Source organism: Emydura macquarii, unplaced genomic scaffold (genome assembly GCF_026122565.2).
Source record: "Emydura macquarii macquarii isolate MOO-44397 ecotype Brisbane River unplaced genomic scaffold, CSIRO-AGI_Emac_v2 contig_480, whole genome shotgun sequence".
Taxonomy (NCBI): domain Eukaryota; kingdom Metazoa; phylum Chordata; order Testudines; family Chelidae; genus Emydura; species Emydura macquarii.
This window is the reverse complement of record NW_027130617.1, coordinates 5991672-6013027: the sequence shown is the minus strand read 5'-3', so window position 1 is coordinate 6013027 and position 21356 is coordinate 5991672. Positions and strand designations below refer to the sequence as shown.

General features: G+C 42.2%; 2 protein-coding genes across 2 annotated transcripts in view; both read right to left on the bottom strand.

Annotated features, from left to right (window-relative positions):
* Positions 1-3982: 3982 nt before the first annotated feature.
* Positions 3983-5383, bottom strand: GPR88 (G protein-coupled receptor 88). The gene has a single exon (XM_067538237.1). The coding sequence runs from the start codon at positions 5381-5383 to the stop codon at positions 4277-4279; it is 1107 nt and encodes a 368-aa protein (XP_067394338.1). The 3' UTR covers positions 3983-4276.
* An 11646-nt stretch (positions 5384-17029) lies between these two features.
* CDC14A (cell division cycle 14A) overlaps positions 17030-21356 on the bottom strand; it is a 102100-nt gene continuing 97773 nt past the window's right edge. The window contains exon 16 of the mRNA XM_067538368.1: positions 17030-18779. Within this exon, the coding sequence (XP_067394469.1) occupies positions 18750-18779 (30 nt within the window). The 3' untranslated portion in view covers positions 17030-18749. The remainder of the gene's footprint in view (positions 18780-21356) is intronic.

Sequence of the window (21356 nt, the reverse complement as noted above, 5' to 3'; positions counted from 1 at the left end):
TCTAGGATTTAGGATTTGTCCTTTAGTTTCTTATTTATCATATGCATGTCGCTCTTCCAACATTCAGTCAGTACAAACAGCCTCATCTAAGTCCCCTGAGCATACACTAACAAATGCTTTTTCTAAGTGTAGAAACTTGCAGTAAAGACTTTAATGATCTGGAAAAGAAATAAAGAGGTGGCGTGGGAGAGGATGGTAGAATAACCATAAAACATAATGCATGGGAAAGAATGGAGTCAAAGAGCAAAAATAGAACAGGTTTTTATAAATTAGACTAGCGTGACGAGAAAAGCCATTTGTTTCTGTCACTTGGAGATAGGACTTTTGACTTTAACTGAAGCTGCAATAATCTACTTGCACAGTTTAGGATGAAAGGGAAAGGGAAAGGGAAATTATATGTTGTCATTTTTATTTGCAATTTTTCCTTAACAAGATGCTGCACTTAAACGGCTTCATTTGAAATTAATCTGTACGGGAATGTTTTAAAAATAGCAACAGTTTGGCAGCTTGAGAGCAACGCTCAAGTTGTGCTGGCAGCGACCTGAGTCAAGGGGTGAATTGGGCCCTCTCACTAGCTCCTTATGAAAGTAGAGTTGTGGCACTTAGTCTCCATGGAGTTGGGGATGGCTGTTCACATGAACATCCCCTTCCAGGTGATGCACAGAGCAGCCAGGGCTCTAGCCTCTGGCATCACACTGTCCCGTCACAATTATAGCCATCTCCAAGGAGCAGGGCCCCTAGGAGAAAGGGTATACTCCTGAATGGCCAAACAAAAATGGTGCTTCTGAATCAGTGGCAGGATTCTTTCGGCCAAGTTCTAAACCCACTTTTGGGTCATGATATGTCACAATGCAGGAGAACTTTGCCTGGTTACCTGCAGGGATTCCCCACCACATTAAATGACACATCTTGGAGGACTGGATGGCTCAGACATTTGGAATAGTAATCAGCTCTGAAAGCCTTTCACCTGTGAGTAGTTTGAATGTGACACAGGCAGGTCACTAGTGAACAAAAGTCATCACCACCTAACAGCTGATTGGTGGAGTCCATGAAGTTGTATACAGCTATAAACAGAGATGCCAAGGAGTGAATGGGAGTTTGATATACTTTCTCATCCCAGAGGTGGTGACTCGAGTGCTAGAGTACACTGGTATGCTAGCAGGACTGGCCTTAGGTGTTTCACCATTTTCTGCTGCCCAGAACAGAAAACATTTTCAATACTTCGCCCATCGCTGACCAGCTAAGCAAAAAACCTAACGCAGCCAGGGGGCAGAACAACAATGTGGTTTCCCCAGAAGTTGGCAACCAAAGCAACCGACCTGCTCACCTGACCATAATACTGGCCCTGTGTTGGGAAGCTCACACTGTCCCTGACCATGGGTTATTTATTCTGTAGAAAGACAAAGAGCTCAGCTCTAGGTCAAGGAATATATGATCTTCCTGAGCAGTAATTTCACAGGAGGAAGACAGATATGAAATTAAGACAATTGTTCTATGGTAAGTTTTTTGTACAGAACAAAATTGTCATCTATTGTTTTTTTCTGGTCACCTGAGTGTCTAAAGACTCACCCTTGAAGATTAGCAATCAAATGTAATTGCCTCAGAAGTTTTCAAAGGCTTTCCAACTGTGCTGTATAATTTAATATATAGCACATATACCTGGAAAAATCCTAAAACGAGCACTTAGGAGATACGAGTTCTGTGCATGATAACATTCATTTAAAACGTAAATTAAATAAACTTGGGTTTCAAATATGAAAATAAACAAGCATTTTAGATTTAATCTGCAGCATTGTTCCAGAAGAGAGAAAAGCCAGCTGCTTCCAATTTTTTCTTGTGCTTGGATGTTTGAGCCCAAATATGGTGCTGCTTTAAATGTAAGGGAGCTATCTCTTCCTCTGTTAATACAGTATTTGGATTCGGTTGGTGGATCTGTTTATTAGTTTAAGATTTGCTTTTCTACTTATGGGCCCAGTACTACAAGGTGCTGAGTGCCTTCAGGTCCCATGGATTCAGTGGGAATTGAAGCTACTCAGCTCTTGTGAGTTTGGGCTCTAGGTTTGTTTTACAGTGGGAATGAATCTAGACAGAGTACTCAGTCCTGGGTGGCAGAGAACATGGCAATGCTCAAGAGTAACCTTTGGGATGGGCACAGAATGGATATTGACCAGCTCTAAAGAAAGATTCCTCCCAGCCCTCCCTAGCAAGAAGGATGGTGACCGATTTGGCACAGAGGGTGCAGCAGAGGCACAGTGGATCTCCTGCTTCCCCAGAGATAGCGCTGAAAAGATGGGATAGTGATGGTGAAATGCAGACATTCTACACTCATGTTACCTTGCTGTCCTCCTATTCCCACTGAGTCTGTCAGAGGAGTACTCTGGCCTTGCCCAAAATCGCCCTTTCTAGCAATGTTAATAGTCACATACAGATCAGTTGTCAGCTAAAACAAAGTCTCCTTTGATCTCCCATTTCACACAGTTCTCACTCTTCCTTTCCCCATAGAAACCAAGTGACACAGTTTGAGTGGGAGGAACAGCCTCAAGATCTCCTTCCCTGCTCCCTCCCTGAAAGGCTCAGGACTGGCCCCATATCTGTCTGTTTCGCCTTTCAGCTGAGGACAGGATACACCCCATGGGACTTGCTGTAGCAGAGGGCACCATTCAAGGGTGATGCAAAGCAAACCTTCTGAGGTGAGGGGAGCAAAGTGCGCGGAGCTTTGTAAATGGCCAATTTTTAGGGTTGCTGTAGCCACCGCCACTGGAAAGGAGGATGTCTCCGTCCCTTCCCCAATGTCTTACCCTTTTGCTGCTGTCTTCCTCAGCGTAGCCGCACGACTCACGAGTTCTTTACATTTTGTAAAAACTTTTGCAAAGCTGATCCCCCCGAGAGGTCTTTGGATGGGTGTTTTATTTCAGTGGAAAGCGTTGGGTTTTTTTCTTTTGTTTTTTAAGAAAAGAATAATAAGCCCAAGCCTATTTATCAATTATCCCAATTTGGCCAGGGCTGTTCTGTTTCTAAACCCAGTCCTGCAGGCTCTGACTTCTGGCCATTGTACCAGACAGGCAATTTAAAAAAAATGGTAGCAGTGTTCCTGCCACTAGATAGTGCTGTGCAGAGAAGGCAGGCTGCAGCCTGTGGCTGAGGGCTTGTCTGCCTCTGTGCACTGACGGCACCAGCAGGAGAGGCTGAGGCAGGGGTGAGAAGCTCCAGGCTATGCAGCAGGTGTGAAGAACACCAAATCCCCATTTCTTTCCTCCAATACCCTGGCTGTGCTGGCCAGGGACTCTCAGTCTCCGCACTGTTGCAGTAAAAAAAGAGGGGGCAGGAAAGGAGCAAAACGGGGGAGAAAGGGCAAATTGGAGGCACAAAAAGGAATTAAAATGAGGGGTCAGAGAAGGAGTGAAAGAAAACATTTAATTCACAAAAGAAAGGGGATTAAAAAAGAGGAGAGAAGCAGGATTTCAATAGCAAGGGAGAGAGAAGCTCTCAAAGGGATGGGTGCGGAGAGAAAGATGGAGAAGCCTCACAGACCTTCAGGGATGGTCACAGGGAAACGGGAGAAACTGGAGGAGAGGTAGCAGGCCTCGCATCCTCTCCTTCAGATACAAGTGGAGGAGTGACTCTGATTCCCTTCTCCAAACAGATTTCAGGGGGTGTCTGCCCAAGCAGCCGTGCCCAGGTGAGAAAGCCTGTTGTGTGGGAGATGGTTTGTGGGGATGGTCATGGGGGCCATCCCAAATTTGCATCAGTATCCCAAGTTCTGGGTGTCTGTCTAGAACCCCGAGGCCCTCATTTAAATACACCCACGATGCACCAGCATTCAAGCACCATGCTCTGGTGAGGGGGTTTGAGCAGCCCCATACCTTGTAGAAGAGACTCCCCGGCAACGTTTTTACAAGACTGTGTTTGTAACCCCAACATGGAAGCATCCTGCTAAAGTAAAAGACCCAGAGAATGAAGCGAAATCGACTGTAAACAAGTTTAGTGGCACTGTCCAAGCTCAGAGAAATGCAAAAGAGAAACAACAGCATGAGACAGGGGCTTTAGAGGTATAAAATGCTTCCATTTTGTGTAATCCCAGATTATGTCAATTACACAGGGAAGGAAATTGGTTTGATGTACATTTTAACCTGGCTGTGTCTGAAAGGCAGCATTCAATGTCTTTCCCATGGGGAGTGGAGAATTCTGCTCTGCAGTTTAGTGAGTCATCGACTCCCATACTCATCCCAAATGTGTCAGATGCTACCACTGGAAGCGTATGCGTTCCCTCAGCAGATCACTGCAGCACTAGGCTACCCAGGCTCTCAACATTGGTACCCAGCTGTGGCTGCTCCTGGCAAGGCAGTGACACCGTGGGGAGGGCGGCAGCGGCTGCTGCTGCAACCACAGTTACAGCTGGGGTCTCTCCTCTGGGCAGCACTGAGCGCACCGAGCGCCTGAATTCCTCATTCTTCCAGGTGTAGAGCAATGGGTTGAATGCAGACAGTGAGCAGAAGAGCAGCCAGCTGGTCACCTGCAGTGCCCGGGGCACGGGCTGCAGGAAAAATCCCAGCAAGCTCACCCACACCAGGGGCTGGGTGTCCAGGAGGAAGACGCAGCACAGCAGCAGCACAGAGATGCTGTTGAGGCGCCGATGAACCCGGCGGACAGGCTGCGGGGCAGCAGGGAAGGGCAGCTGGTGCAGGAGGTGAAAGTTGAGGACGCTGACCCGCTTGACGCTGACCCGCACCCGTCTCACGATGCCCAGGTAGCAATGGAGCAGCAACGCTGTCTGGCTGAGGATGGCCAGTGCTACCAGCAGGGCAACGTAGTGTGACACGCTGCTGACACTGCTGATCTTCTGCTGGGACGACTGCTGGGAGAGCCACCGTGTCCAGAGTCCAGGCAGCAGTAGCGACAAGAGCAGGGCAAGTCCCCAGGAAAGTCCGATCATCCAGCCAGTGCGCCTCTGCTGGTAGAGTGCCTGGTAGGTGCTGGGTGCCTTGGTAATCAGCACATACCGGTTGAGGGCCACCAGCAGGTGGGAGAGCAGGGACACAGTGAGGCCAAGGCCCAGGAGCCCATCCCGTAGCAGCCGGTACCCTGCTGAATGAGCAGAAGAGGATCCCGGGGGCAAGAGTCCCAGCACCACTTCCTGCGGCATCCAGAGGGCACAGACACTCAGGTCAGCCACGCAGCCGTTCACGATGAAGGCGTTGCTGGTGGTCTGCAGCTTCTTGAAGGAGAAGACCACGAAGATGACCATCACGTTGGATAAGCTCCCCAGGATGGCCAACAGCGAGTAGATGAGAGACAAAGTGATTTTGGTCCCCGAGGATTCTTCACACAGCAGCAGCAGAGAAGAGCCCGCACTCCAGAGAGAAGAGGATGAAAAGTTGGGCATCTTGTTGAATGCAACTCAGTTTTGACTCCTCTGGGCAAATCCCATCCTTACCTGGTCGGGAGACCGTGAAGCAGAGACACAGACCATGCAGCAGAGAGAAGCCAGAGCATTCAGCTAGGAGGATCCACAGCAGGTAGTAGGCATGTTTCAGAGCCGGCAGCTAGCAGCGTCCAAAGCAGGCAGCCCACAAGGGGTGGTCCAGAGTAGGCAATCAGCAAGTCCGGGCAGCAGCTAGCAGGGATGGCTCAGAGCATGCACTGAGCAGGGATGGTTCAGGGCAGGCAGCAGCAGCAAGGGTGCTCCAGCTGTGAAAATACCAAGAAAAGCAGCACTCTGCAATCAATAGCGACAAGAGCGGCAGCAGCTGATATGAAGCCTTGCAGGTTTTTTCTGCACTACAGTACGTACACTGTACATCACTCCGGGAAAATTCAGCCCTTCCACTCTTCATGAATTATTCAGCAGATTTCCTACTTGCAAAAGCAAGAGGGAAAAAAAACCCGTCTTGCTCCGAAAATACTGCAGTTACACAGACTGATTTTTCTCCCCACCTCACCATCTCCATAGCTCTAATACCACTTTGTATTTACACAGCACCTTTCATCCTCAATAAGCTTTACAGGCTTTGATAGACTTCATTCACCTGCCTCTGAAATGCAGTCCATCTGGGGTAGAAACTCCCATGCTAACTATTCACTTTAACTGATTTCTTCTGATTCACATGATTAAGAAGCATTCTGTGCATCTTTTAAAAGTAAATGTTTGTAAAGTATAATTTTAGAGCCGGTTTCTAGTAGCAACATGCTCTTGGAATTAAAACCCTCCCATTTATTATGTATGGTGCCTTGTCAAAAGAGTACTTTTCCTTTGAGGGAGCTAACCTCCAAATGCACATAATTTTAGTTGTGAGGTGGGGGGAAGGAAATGAGAACTGTAGAGTACATGGAAATCTATTACACATCCTCTGCTCTGGATCTATCACGCCTCTTCACTGTGAACAATTTAATCTCAAAAACACAGCTCCTGACCTTGCAGCCCTAACTCCCATAATAATTCTACTGAAGGCACATGATGAGGTTTTCAGGAGCAGGAACTGGATATGAACAGGTGCGAGTTCCACACTCAACGTCACAAACTGGTTTTAGTTCCACACAAACCCTTTCCATGGTCCATCTGAGGGTTATCAGGAGTGGCATGGGCATGAAAAGGGGATAACTAGAGATTGAGTCTTTTACCCATAGTGGCACAAAGGGAATAAAGATTGGCTGCATCTCCAGAGCTGGGGGTATTGCAGGCATGGGGAATCCACAGAGCATGTAGAGACCATACAACTGATTTGTAATATGTCTTAAAGGGTGGAATGAGTTGGGGCGGGGGGCGGGGGAGGAGAACACCTTACAGTTTTGAGGTACCCAGCAACATCAGCATGCCTGCATCTCTGGAGTGCAGTACCTATCTCATCAGCAAGTACTGGTCATCCTAAAAGTCTCAACCAAAGATGTGTGAATCTGACCCATACTGTTACTTTCTTGTGAAAGTGAATCAAAAGTGACCAGTATCACTCGTGACCAAAATAGCCAATGTCTTAGTCAGGAAAGGAACCTTCCCTTTATCCATCAAACACTCAATAGTCTGAGCCAACAGAGAAGAACCCCACACTGGATAGATAGGTTCTAGCCAGCAACCACCCAGTATCAAAACCCTGTTCCCAAGCAATCTCCTAGAGAAACTAGCCAAAGGCTACTATAAGCCTGTCTAACTGCCTCAAATAATCTAGATGGGGCACAGTCTGGCTTCATGCCAAGATATGGGTCTTAAACCTCTTTAGTGACACTGATGAATGATTTCCTACTATCAATGGATGAAGAGCAGACATTCATTATCATACTCCTGGACCAATCTGCAACATTCATCACCATCAACCATGTGATACGGCTGTCCCACCTGAGAGAGGTGGCATGGGTCTAGGAGAATGTGTTTAAATGGTTTGAATCCTCCCTGGAGAGATGCACCCAATGAATAATGATCAGAAACAGCACTTCCATTGCTAATCAAATACAAAATACTCTTTTACTTGTGAAGCCACATAAGGATCAACTCTTTTGCCGATCCTATTCAATATCTACAAGCAGCCACTGGTCAGATGACATGGACTCAAGTGCCAGCTATATGCAAATGGCACTCACTTCTACTTATCCATTTGGGATGATGGTGGATAACCAGCTGCACTCGAGCTTCCATTGTGACGCTATGGCCAAAAGAGCTAATGCGATCCTGGGATGCATAAATAGGGCAATCATTAAGTAGGAATAGAGAGGTTTTTTAGTTCTATCTTTGGCACTGGTGCGACCGCTACTGTAATACTGTGTCCAGTTAAGGTGTCCAGAATGCAGGAAGTATGTTGATAAATTGAAGAGGGTTCAGAGAAGAGCCAGGAAAATAATTAAAGGATTAGAAAATATGCCTTATAGCATAGACTCAAGGAGCTCAATCCGTTTAACTTGAGTACAGTCTATAAGCATCTAAAAGAAGAACAAATATTTAATAAAGGGGTCTTCAATCTAGCAGAAAAGGGTGTAACAGGATCCAGGTGAAGCTACACAAATTTAGACTGGAAATAAGGTGTAAATTTTTAACAGAGATAGTAACTATTGGAACATTCTACAAAGCGTCGCAGTGCATCAATAGCAATTTTTAAGTCAAGACTGCATGTTTTTCTAAAAGATCTGCTCTAGGAATTATCTTGGGGAAGTTCTATGTCCTGTATTATACAGGAGGTCAGACTAGATGATCACAATGGTTCCTTCTGGCCTTGGAGTCTATGAATCCTTGTCCACATATAACCATGCCACCAAGATGGCCATATGCTTGAATGAGATCAGCTCATGGATGAAGAACAGCTGGTTGAAGCTGAACCAGACCAAGTGGGCAGTAGAAAGCATTTTGATGAGTTTGCGGCCACAGTACAATCTCCTTTGGTTGAAGGCACACACCTACAACTGGTCAATTCAATCCATAGTTTAGGACTGCTCCTCGATTCCTCACAGATGCTAAGCTCTCACATAGTAACATCCAAGGTTAATGTTTTTTACCATCTCCAGATGGCTAGGAGACGATTTGATTTCTGTTATTCACACCTTTGCCACTTCCTCTCTGAACTACAGCATTGAGACATACCTGGGCATGAAGCCTTCTGCATTTAGAAACTCCAACTGGTACGAAACACTGCAGCACATTTCCTCATCAACACGGGACACTGTGAGCACATCAGATATTTTGTCCTCTTCTCCCTGCACTGGCTTCCCATAGAATATCGAGTCAAGTTCAAGGCCTCAGTTCTTATTTTCAAAGTGCTCAATGGCCTGGCCCAGGGTATTTAAAAGATTGCCTAAAGCTCCAGGGCAACGGCTGTAGACAACATTTCATCATTGCAGGAGACAGACCTTTCTTGGAGGCTGGCCCAAGACTGTGGAACAAACTCCCATAGGAGCCAAAGACCATCTCAAACCTCATCACTTTCCAGCCCAAGAGCAAGGAGCGTTCTTCAAAAGTGCCTTCTCCAATATAAACACATAACAGCCCTTACTTACACAACCCCCCGCCTCTTCACACAAAACCCTATGAAAATAAAGCATTTCACTGCACACAGTTCTGCCCCTGGTGAGAGGATAAGAGACCAAAGCAGATGTGGCAGATATTAGACATATTGCTTAATACATTACTTGATGGTGTTCAGCTACTATGATGGTTAGTGCATTATAAGAACCTATGTAGACTGTAGAGAAGGAGCCCTCCTAAAGAGCACCCTGGCAGCACCCTTCCCTATAGCAAGGGTTTTCCAGCTCTAGCGCCTCCACTAATCACAGCGATGGTATTATGGAAAAAGGTGGCCCTGGACTGAATAACCATTGAGGACTTCAAAAGGACTTCAGAACCACCATTTTGGATTTCACCACAAAGCCTGTAGATAGCCAGTGCAGCTTGCAGAATCAGCAGTGGTATGTATCCCAAGCAAAAATTCCACTGACTTGAGCCTCCACATCCTTGAGGTGTAGCTCCAGACAGGTCACGTTAGCATAATCTAGCCTCAAGGTGACAAAAAATGCATGGAGTAAAGCTGGACACACTTTTCACCACCGCTGCAATCTGAATCATAATGGCCACTCACCACCTAATGATGAAGGGGCTGATACAACCTCCAGCGAGTTCTGGTTGCTTTCCCCAGTTTACTGTCAAAATTTTATTTTATGTCAATGTAAAATTAAAGAACATGTATTTTAAACACTCACAGTGCATAATTTAACTTCTCTATAGTGTTAATGATGGAGTAACACAATAGAAGGTGCATTTCCTTTCTGTCATAGTGTATAGCCAAATACTGTGTCACATTGCTTAGTGTTATGTGATTGTCTCTTATGTTAGTAAGACCCAACTATCATACATGTGCTGGGATGACTTTTCAGTACTTCTCTTCCAGCAGACTGCTGGTCTTTTGCACACATTTTATATGTTTCAAAGCAGAAAGAGCTCAGTTACACCGCAGTCTCATTTTCACTCTGGCAACTGATCTGTAGAGACTAGATAAACTTTGCCTGGAAAAGCTGGGCTCTCTGGACACAAGCCTTAGAGATGAACAAGGATATTAAACAAGTTTCTAATTTGAGACTACAGAAAATGTGATGCCAAAATTTTAATTGCTGGAAAACTGCTCATTGCAGCCTACGTGCTAATGACTCTACAATTCAAGATTTCTGATTTCACGGGTAAAAGTATTACATTAAGCAGGACTAGTGTAACAGCTATCACCACAAATTATAGCAAATTACAGTTAGGTTGATACATTCCTGAAAAGTATGCTAGTCTCTCTGATCAGAAACTAGTTACTACTAGGTGCAAAATATATTTAGTTTTGTCACAGTAGCTGCCACACAGATTTTGTTTAAAAAGAGCAAACAACATTTTTAGTCTATTTAGCATATTTCAATTTACAAATAAGCAGTTGAGTAGAAATACATTAATATTTCATTTTAGCTCAAACACACTTCAGCAAAGTAATTTTCTTTGTAGCCCCTCTGCTTGTCGGCAATTGTGATTTAAGCTCACAAAAGTCTGGACATTAATGTGTGGGTGTGTATACATGTACACATTGGTTTATTGCACTGAGGAAGAATAGATCTTCTCTGACAGAAACACTCTCCTTTGTGACAGATGATTTGACAATTAAGCATGTTTCAGGTCTGAACTCCATTTCGAGTGTGAACCACTGTTATATTTAGGCCCTGATCCAGCAAAGTAATTAAGCATATGATTAATTTTAATCACGTGGGCAGTCCCAGTAACTTCAGTGGGACTACTCATGTTCTTAAATTTAAGGACAGATTTAAGCAATTTACTGGATCAGCGCCTTAATTACTGCTTCTCTCTTAGCTTTCCTTCCCATTGCACCTATGATACAATCAAGGTGAAACCTCATTTAAGCGTTCTATAAATTTAGAGGTTGTAAGTGATCATAATTAAATTCTGCATCTGAAATTCATCCCTGGTCACCACAGACAGGAGAAAATCTTCGTTCCAGTCCTCTGTAACTGAAGGGTATTTTCTAAATGTAACAGGAAATATGTCCCCAGTGTGTATACTTTAATACCCACATTTTAGAAAGTCAGAAGATATTTAGTTTCATAGCAAGCTATCAATTAATGTGTTACTTCCATTTTAACAACCAACATTTACTTGTAACTCTAACAGGATATTGATGGAGTAATTGGCTGAGCTTGAGAGACCATACATTCAATTGGATGGCATTTCTCCATCTATCTGTAATACAATAACTTTTGAACTCTGCACCTGATCAATTCCAAAACTTCAGGGAATGCTCTAGACATCAATGGCCAGAATCCTGCTGAGTTTGAGGAAAAGCAGAAAACCAAAAGGGGCAAAATGAGGGACACATTCATAGATACCAAGGCCAGAAGAGCCCTTCATGATCATCTAGTTTGACCTCCTGTATAGCACAAGCCACAGAACTTCCCACAAAAAAGTTCCTAGACCATATTTTTTAGAAAAACTCCATCCTTTAAAAATTCCCAGCAATGGAGAATCCACCACAACCCTTGATAAATCGTTTCAGTGGTTAATTAGCCTAATTTCCAGTCTGGGTTAATGAGGGTTAATGTTAAAAAAAACAATCTGAATTTGTCTAGCTCCAATATTGGATCATGTAATACCTTTCTCTGCTAGACTGAAGACCTCATTATCTAATATTTTTCCCTTCATACTCCTACTTGAGAGTCCCCTATTTATGCACCATAGGATCCCATTAGCCCTTTTGGGCACAATGTCACACTGGCAGCTCGTCTTCATCTGATTAACCACCGCAGCCCCCAAATCTTTTTCCGAGTCACTGCTTCCCATGATAGAGGCCTCCATCCTGTAAGCATAGCCTATAGTCTGTTCCCAGATATATACATTTAACCTGTGTTAAAATACATATTTTGCTTGCACCCAGTTTATCAAGGTCACTCTACATCTGTGACTTGTCCCATTCATTATTTACCACTCCACCAATTGGTATACCCTCTGCAAACTTTATCAGTGAGATTGTGTGTTTTCTTCCAGATCATTGGTAAAAATGTTAAAAAGCATAGGGCCAAGAACCAAGCCCGGTGGTACCCCATTAGAAACACACCATCTGGATAATGAGCCTCTCTCTACATTGATTCCTATCAGTTAGCCAGTTTTAAATCCATTTAACATATACCATATTCATTTTACATTGTTCTACTTTCTTAATCAAAATGTCATGTAGTGTCAAGTCAAATGCCTTACAGAAATCCAAAAGGTTGATGTAATATACTTATCAACCAAACTTATAATCTAATAAAAAAACCCAATATCAAGTTAGTTTGACAGGATCTATTTAGCATAAACCCATGTTGATTGACATTAATTATATTACTCTCCTTTACTAATAAATTCCCCTATCAGCCGATCCATTATTTTGCCCAGGATCGACGTCAGGATCGATTGTCATGTCATCCTATTCACCCTCTTAAAATATTGGCACATTAGTTTTCAGCCTGTCTGCATTTCCCCAGACTTCCATTCCAAGACTTACTTAAAATCAACATTAATGGCTCAGTGAGCACCTTAGCCAGCTCTTTCAAAACTCAGATGCAAGTTACCCAGACTTGCTGATTTAAATATAATGCTAGAGGAATAGAAAGTGTCATCATATGATGTGATTACATCATGTTTTTTCCCAGATAGAGAACATGGAGCCTCTACCATCTGATTGAAGCTGTCGCTCTGCCAAGCACCTCTGCAATTGTCTGTATATCAAACAACTGACTAATGGCACCCATTAACACCTTCCAGCATAACAATACCCCAGGTCATCTCTGCTCATCCTCCCAATAGTGTTTAACATGCTGACACCCTGAACGATTCCCAGACAAATAAAGTAGGAGCGCGTGGGGAGGGGGAGGAAGAGCTGGAAGGAAATGGTGACACACACAGCCCCAGCATGGGAGGGTACAATGGGGGACCTTGGTACAGAGGGAAGAGAGAATGTGTGTGTGTGGGGGGGGTGTCTCACAGAACCCCTGGTAGAGGGGAAATTGGGAGATCCTTGTATGGGGGGAGGGGATTTCACAGAGCTCCTGTCATGGGGTGGGACAGGGAATGAGGGCACATAGAACCCTTCCCAGGTGGGATTGGAGGATAAGAATAGGAACATAGAGAGCCCCTGCTACGGGGGACGAAAGGGAGATTCACTGGGGACACAGAATCCCTGGTAGGGGAGTTTGGGATCACACAGAGTGCCCGGCCTGAGGAGGAAAGGGGGAATGGAGGATCATAGAGCTGTTGGTATGGGGTGGGGGAATGAGGGACCCTGGTATCACAATATCAGAGTAACTGCACCAGCATTCCCCCTCCTCAGCCCTTCTCAAATGTACCCACCTTAGTTTCCAACTCCTGGCTGTCATCTTTCTTGGGTGGAGACTGTCTCTCTCCCACTTCTGACCAAGAGTTTGAAGGCTGCCAGCTGCCTGCCTGTACTGCAACATCCCCAGCAAACCACTCTGCCTAACAGGCCAGCAGCGCCTGTGCTTGCTCTCTCCCTCTGAGGAGAATATTGCCAGCAGCTGCTGGCAATACACAGGTTACTACCCAGCTCTCTCTAAGCAAGCACCTTTATTCTTAAAGAAGAACCATGACAGAGAAAACATTAAAAAAAAAAATCCTATCTACATGCTAAAAACTTTCAAGAGGTCACCCATCAGTCGTAAAGGGCCCTGGCAGGCCAAAATCTTCTCAATCCTTTTGCAATGACAGAGGCCCCCTTGCATAGAAGGACCTGTGTGTTTGCTGGATTAGGAAGAAGGCCTGGATCATTTTCAACCCAGCCTTTTTTTTTTTTTTTTAAAATATCTAAAGGCCCTTTTGTCTGTGTGTCTCCGGGAAATCCACTTGGAACCAGTATACGCGAGCCTCACCAGGGGGTGGTGCCCCTCTGGAAATGTTTACAAGCTGAGGGATGCACCTTAAACACTCCCACCCTCAGTTCTTCGCTGCTGCCAGAGGTGCCGCAACCCTCCTCCCCTGGAGTTACATCCTGAAACCAACCACACACTTGGTCCCCAAAGATATGCAGTGGGAATACCTGTCACACCCTGTATGGGAGGAGGGGGCACACAGACTACTTAGCATAGGAGATGGGGCAATGGAAAGATGGCAGCACACAGTGTCCTGGGCATGAGGAAGGGGGTGGAGAGAGTTGCAGGGTGTTTCTGCCATAGAGGGGTATGGAAGGGTGGCACACAGGGAGCATGTGAAAGGAGGAAAGCAAGGGGCCACTGGTGTGCGCAATGAGCTTGGTGACAAACTACACAGCACATCTAACCTTCTAATTATTAGGCAACCAGAAAAGGTGAGGACTGTGTATAGTCAGGGGGAAGGGAGCAGTCCACCAGCTCGAGGACAAAACAGTCAGCCTTGCTCAACTCTGTTTTAGCTTTTTTACACAGGCTCCTGGTACTCGTCTGCCACACAGCCACCAAAAAATATGGAAAGGTAAGAGTCCCGTCTTGGAATGAAACTGCAGGATCCTCCCCCCCCTCGTAGCTCAAGGTGCTCTCTTAGCCTAAGGAGCCCTGCCCTGTTTCAGCCTTCTGCTGCTACTCAGGAAACTGTTTCTCTCTCCTGGCCCCCCTCCTCTGACAGAGCTGGGTGAGGGCACCCACTTATATCTGCCAGCTGGGAATCAAAGCCACTCATTAGCTGCTGCTTAGCTGGATCCACTGATTCTCAACACCTGCCTGCGGGGTTGCAGGCTACCTGGTTCTGCAGATGCTTAAGGGCAGACTACCCAGCTACACCATGAACCACAGAACTGATCTTGTTTTATATAATAGTGACAGGGCAGCCCAATCTGGGGCAGCAGCCTGCAGCACAAGAAGTCTGTCTACTTGTTTCCCCCTTTCTTCCACCCAGGAAAGGAACAGTCTCTCAGTGTCCAATACAAAGCCCCATCTCAGGACATAATTTATTTATATACGTCAGTGCAGCCATTCTCCAAAAACCTTGCAGTAAAGCCATTCTCCAGTTTCCACCTCAACATATATATGAGTTTTTCCATTCCACGCTGCAGAGACACCACTGCCACCTCACCACCTGAGAATTAACAGCAGCACTTTGATCCCAATTCCTTTTGCCCCAGTCCCCACTCTCAAGCTCTCCCTCGAGTGGAATCAGTCTTCCTGCAGCCCTGTACCCAGAGGCCTCTCTCTCTTGCCATGTTGCCCTCCTCGCCTGCATGTCCTGTCTGCACGGAGGGATCCACACTCCTCCAGCAACCCTTTTGCTCCCAAGCTCAACTTCTGCTAACCAGGCTGGCTCCTTATCTTTTTCCTTGGGCTACTGCCCCAGTATTCTGTGCACCAGTGGTCCCCAGCTTTGGTCAGTTCTTTCCTCCAGGCTCCTCATTGGCAGCTGAGTTACTGTCCTCACTTCAGCTCTCCTGCAGCTCTTTCCCTTGGACGACTCTTAATTCTTCCTCTCTCTCTGGCTCGGACTCCCCTACAGGGGCTAGTTGCCTAATGAGGGGTGGGGGCAGGTCATCTGAAGAGTCACATGTGTACTAGTCTTTTCCCTCTTAAAAGGTCAGCATCACCCTCCGACAAGACTTCAGAACATGTTCTGACAGGTTCTAGAGAATAGCAGCCTTACTGTGCTTTATACCAACTGGCTCCGGAGGACATCAGTCATGGCACCCATATCAAATGCAGCCTGTGTCTTCATCATCATCTGTTTTTGAATAAGACAGGGACTGCACCACTCAAACACTGTATAGAGTTTATTGCCTTCCATGTCATAGTGAATCAATCAACACATCAAAATGGCAGTGAATGACTGGCCCAAAGACAAGGCTGCAACTTCAGATCTTAGATCAGCATTTAACGTTTTTCAGTAATTGGCTTGAGCCTGTAGTAATTTGGTAGATGTCCAAAAAGAGGCATCCGTTATTTGGTTCAATTCAGGGAAATAGACCTCAAACCTCTTCATGGCACTCAGCTACCACAGTACTGAAAACAATATAAATATCTAGATGGTACTGGAGTCTTCTGAATTCCAGTTGTTGTTCCTGGCCCTGCCATTGCTTTGAAGTGTGGCTTCAGGCACCTAACATCCCCTCTGCAGCACTTCCCCATTTCTAAAATGGGGTAATAATACACCAAACACTATCTGTCACAGGAGCATTGTGCGGCTTAGTTCTATTTTTGTAGGGCTTTAAAAAACACAAGTGCTAAGCATCATTATCAAAGCATAACCGTATTTAGATCTGTCTGTGATCAGAAATCAGCTTTCATCAAAGGACATGTTTTTCCTTTTTGTAATTGAGGATCTAGTAAAAGCAATATTTTTGAGGCTCTGGTGGACATAGAGCCTGCAATTGGGAAGAATACTTACACGAGCTAAGTCCACTAGACTGTATGCATGAAGGAACTGGAGTAGTACTTTTAATAATTGTCCATGTATAGAGGCCATTTATTTAACCATGTGACAAATTTCATTATGTATTGTTCTTTTTATAATCACTGTATTATTACATTATTGACTGAACACAATGCAGCCTAAGCCACTCAAAATGAAGACATCTCTGGCTGTCACTTTTTCTAAAGAGAATGGCTTTCTGTACCTAGTTCTTTTTGTGAAATTCAAATTCTCTCTTAAAAATGCATTATATTCAACAGTAGAATTACAGTCTTTTGAAAAAAGCAATTTAATAATATGTAGTTAAGACTCAACTATATTCTTGTTCAATAATTGACAAAAGCCAGAGTAAAATCTGAGTAAGAAAGATGAAAGAACAAATGAGGCAGTTGACTTACATAAGCATTGCATTTTTTTTTATTGTTGATTAGCCATGTGTCTACACTTCCAAAATAGAACAAAATATGTATTTATGAGGGCAAACTAGTCATATCAAAATACAAACAACTTTTTATAGGAGGTAGAATTACCTTACAATTAACCTATCAATCATTCATATACAGTATATTGTGAGTGTGTATATATATGCACGCACAAACATATGCTACTTGGTGTGTGTATATGTCACATATACACAATGTTATTGCATATAAATTTTATTCAGTGATTTAAATAGCTGCATTCAACATGGTTTATGTAACTATTTGGATTTTCAGCATGACTATTTCCTTTCAAAATGTGATTTAAACTTATGATTTTTTTTCATAAAACACTAAATCATCATACCTTCATTTGCTACCCCCTCCTTTCTCCACACAGTGCCTCCCTGTACTCTTATTCAGGTTATTCTACTCAAGAGACTAACTATGAGGACTGAACATTTAGCCAAATATTTCCTCAGCTTTCTATAAATAGTGGAAAAACTTGTAGCTGACAATTTTACATATTTTATTTCTGCATTCCAATTTATGCTGACCATTCATTTCAGAATCAAATTAGTTCATTTTTCCCCCTGATCATTTTCTTTTTTGCAGATGTATATACATGATATCACCAAGACACTTTCTCCTTATATTTATAAGGAGAAATAATTGTTTTAGTAAAGTACTACAAACGTCACCTGATAATACAGTTTGAAATGCTTTCAGTAAATTTTATTCCTAATTAATTGAGTAGATATACAAGTCCAAGGTACTTTACCACTGGTGAAGTTAGTTTGTGGTGTAACAATAATTAATAGCCTGACTGGATGTTTGGTTAACTAACAATAGAGTACAATTGAGAGAAAATGTCTATAAAAGATATCAATTCACCATCCAAGTTGAACATTGTTAGAAGTGGGTGTGCAACTCCACCCAATTCAGTGGAATTGCACTGCTTACGTCACCTCTGAATGTGGGCTTTCTTTTCATGCAGTTTAAAAGCACAGCAGAAGTTTATTTCTGATTTATGTTTGATTTTAAAACTGCTACCACACAAATGTAACTATAAAGTAGACCAAGTGGTCTACACATTTAGCAGTGCTGAAAGTAAAAAGCTAAGAGTCAAACATCCCTTTAAAATAAATTCTCAGAGGAAAAAATGTTAGTAATATAGCAGAATTATTAGCTATATTACTTTTTCTTTCAGAGGGAGGACATACAACTAGGAATGTTCGGTTTCCCTTAATCCACAAGTAGCTATTTTAAGTTCCTTTTAGGATGACGATATGGGACGTTAGCAGCTGACAGCTTAAAGGGAAAAGTTGATGCTATACCAAGCTCTATCAGATGATACAACTAACTAGCTTCCCATTACTCAGACTCCAATAAGTGACTTAAAAATTAGTTGCCAAAAATAATTAAACTGAGCTTGAAGCAGTAACAGTGGACCCATAAAATAAAACCAAAAATGGTTTTGTTCATAAAATGTTTTCATATACTGTAGATAAACCCTAAAGCATATTTAAAAATACATTTTTGGTAGCAAAGTGAAGAAATCTAAATCAAAATATATTCTTATATATTTATAGTTTACCAAAATATTCTTTTTCTTAATACATACATATTGTAACACTGTATACACAAATGTGATTATAAATGTATTAATTGAAATCCATTAGAAATATCCTCAAGTCAGTTTCAACATAAAATCTTCCATCTGTATACAAAATTGTTGCATTTTTCATAAATTTAACTTCAGTGCATTTGCAGTAGTCATTAACCAGAAATCTCTGGTTGTTCAAAGTCTCTCCTTGATGTCTTAGTTTAATGTTTTAATTTATCTAGGAATGAAGAGTTCTCCTCTCAGTGATCATTTGTTTCCCTCAACATTACTCCTCCATGAAGAAAAGGGATTTTAAGAGTTGAACAGCTTTCATCGAAGCAGCAAGGCTTTAGTACTGAACATATTCAGACTGAAGGGACTGCGCAGAGGAGAAACAGAAACTGGTATTAAAATTCAGTTTAAGAGAAGTCACTTTAAACAACACACACAACCTATACCTTCAAATCAAGACATTTTATGTTTATGAGAAAAAGTAGATTAAGCCAGAGAGGAAAACAGGAAAATTCCACGGTCTGCTGTACATAGGAAAAAAATTGGATGTATTTTGGACTATAATATTGCATTTGCCCATTTTTGATGCATTTGCTATATAAAATAGATGCATCTTTTCTATATGTAGATTTATATTTGCTAGCTTTCCTTGTTCAGTTTATGCTGAACTGTTACGTAACAGAATTACTTTTAAATGTTTTTAGGTATCAAGTATTTTTTTAGAGTAACTAAGATACAAAATTCTTTAAAGAACAAGAACAGTTCCAATTACTTTATATAATTCATTACATTGTAATTCAATTACTTCTAATCCAAAGAATTTTAGAAGCTTTTTCCTTTTTAACAAAAACCTTATGAAATCCAAATCCAAAATACACACAGACAATACCATACCCTAAAACATAATCTCAACATAAAAAATGTGATTGCAGTTATTGTAATTAATTGCTTTCATCCACTCTCAAAACAATAAGAATGAAAATGCTATTAAAATACACAATGCGCTCTACAGATTTTGATTCAGATAACACAGGAAACATGTAAGATATGGGTAATTAATGTGAAAGGAAGCAAGAAAGCAGCACATATAGTTAGCAAAAGGAAGAAAAAGAAATGAATGTGAATAATTATTGCAAGCAGTTAACTTGGATCAGCAGACAGAAAATTAGTAAAGCTAAGAGGAAGGCATGATGACTTAACTGGTTTGCTTATGTGCGCATCTGGTTCTCCATAATATTTAACAACTATTCAATCTTATATTAACTGCATCAGTTAAAAACTAATCTGACTTTTTAATATTAAAAGGATTGTAAAATTCAGATTGACAATGTCTAACTGTATTTCTCTCTGTATTTCTTCCAACACAGATGTGATCTGTATCATAGTTCTGTTAGAGCAGCAGCTTTGTAATTAAGAAAGATCTGTAAATGTTTACCAATTCTAATTAAATTGTTTTGATGAATTATTTTACTTTGAAGATCCAGCAGAGTTGTCTTACATATATTTTAAAAATAATTAAACAAACTAGAATCAAAATATATTTAAAAAGTAGCAGTGCAATAGAATTACAGAGAATCGTTGGGAAAAGACCCCAGCTTTCCCCAGTGAGAACTCCAAGGAAGCTAGGAACCTCAGAGACTTATCCAAAGGCTGACTCAAGATGGCTTTTTAAAAAAGGCTAAACAGCATTAATTCATCCATAGGCTAGATTACCATCCACAACAGAGCTTTTATTATGGCGTTCGATATTCACAGATGTAACTCCAAGATATTTGGCACATCTTGGATGTTTCTGACAACATCTGACTGCTTTCTTTCCTATGTAAAAACACATTTTCTATATAATTTTTTTAACAACTTTCACTGGAGTGGCAAGGCTTTAATACTAAACATACTCATATTCAAAGGACTGTGTCTTTATATCTGAGAGTAAATATATAAAAACAGATCATTGTAAAAGAAAGAAGAGACAGAAAGAGATCTTTAAAATTGCAAATTACGTTACTACAGGCTTTAGGACCTCAATGGAATGGAAAACCTGTTTTTCCTGATCTACCCCACTGCCAATAGTGTCAGATTATTAGCACTGTTAAGAAAGCGTGCGAGGCTGTCCATGAGTGTATGTAATTGATGTTGAAGGGTGTATATTTCTTTTTATAAGTGAACACTTAAGATTTCTATTTGTCATATCCCAATCAAAGCTATTTTAAGACCATTTTATTAAAAAAGAACTTTATTGACTGAAAGGTAGTCCCTGTGGAATGGTAAAGTTTTGCAGTGATCTCTTAAAACTAAACGCAAAATAGAACTGACTAACGAGTTCCATCACAATAAACTTGAAAGCTTAACAATTAATTCTATATAGTCAGAAGTTTCCTAATAATGAATGATTCTTTAGTTTTTGATAGGTGCACGATGACCAGAAAGCACTACACACCAATGGCTTCACTTTCAGGTTCTTCAGACTAGGAATGGGTCATTCGTTGACTCCAAAACTAAGAATAGCACCTCATTCCTTAATAGTAAGATGTAACTCACGATTCTGGAATCACAATTTAAGTAATGTTTCAATTCTGGGATTCAAGCTGCAGTTCTTGATATTAGAAGCTCTGCGCTTTATCTCAGCATGGAACATCAGGATGTGAAAGATAAAAATCCATAGCAACATAGCAAAAAGAACAAAATACGTACATAGCACATGTACGGAGAGATTCAAACACCGATCACATGTTTGGTTTGTCTTTTAAATGTTTGTTACAGATGGGTAGGAGTTTCTGTTTTGTGATGTACACTGCTGTTTTCTGCGTGTCTATCTCCTCATCATCTTTACTTAAAAGTAATAAAGGATCCTCCTCCCACTGTTCTAAATCATTTTCTAAGTACAGTGAAGAACTAAACTGTATTTAAAAAATGGTAATTTCCTCTTGCATATGGTATCATTTGG

Excerpts from the sequence above, each read along its gene's own strand:
- GPR88 (XM_067538237.1), bottom strand. The coding sequence starts at position 5,383 with ATGCCCAACTTTTCATCCTCTTCTCTCTGGAGTGCGGGCTCTTCTCTG.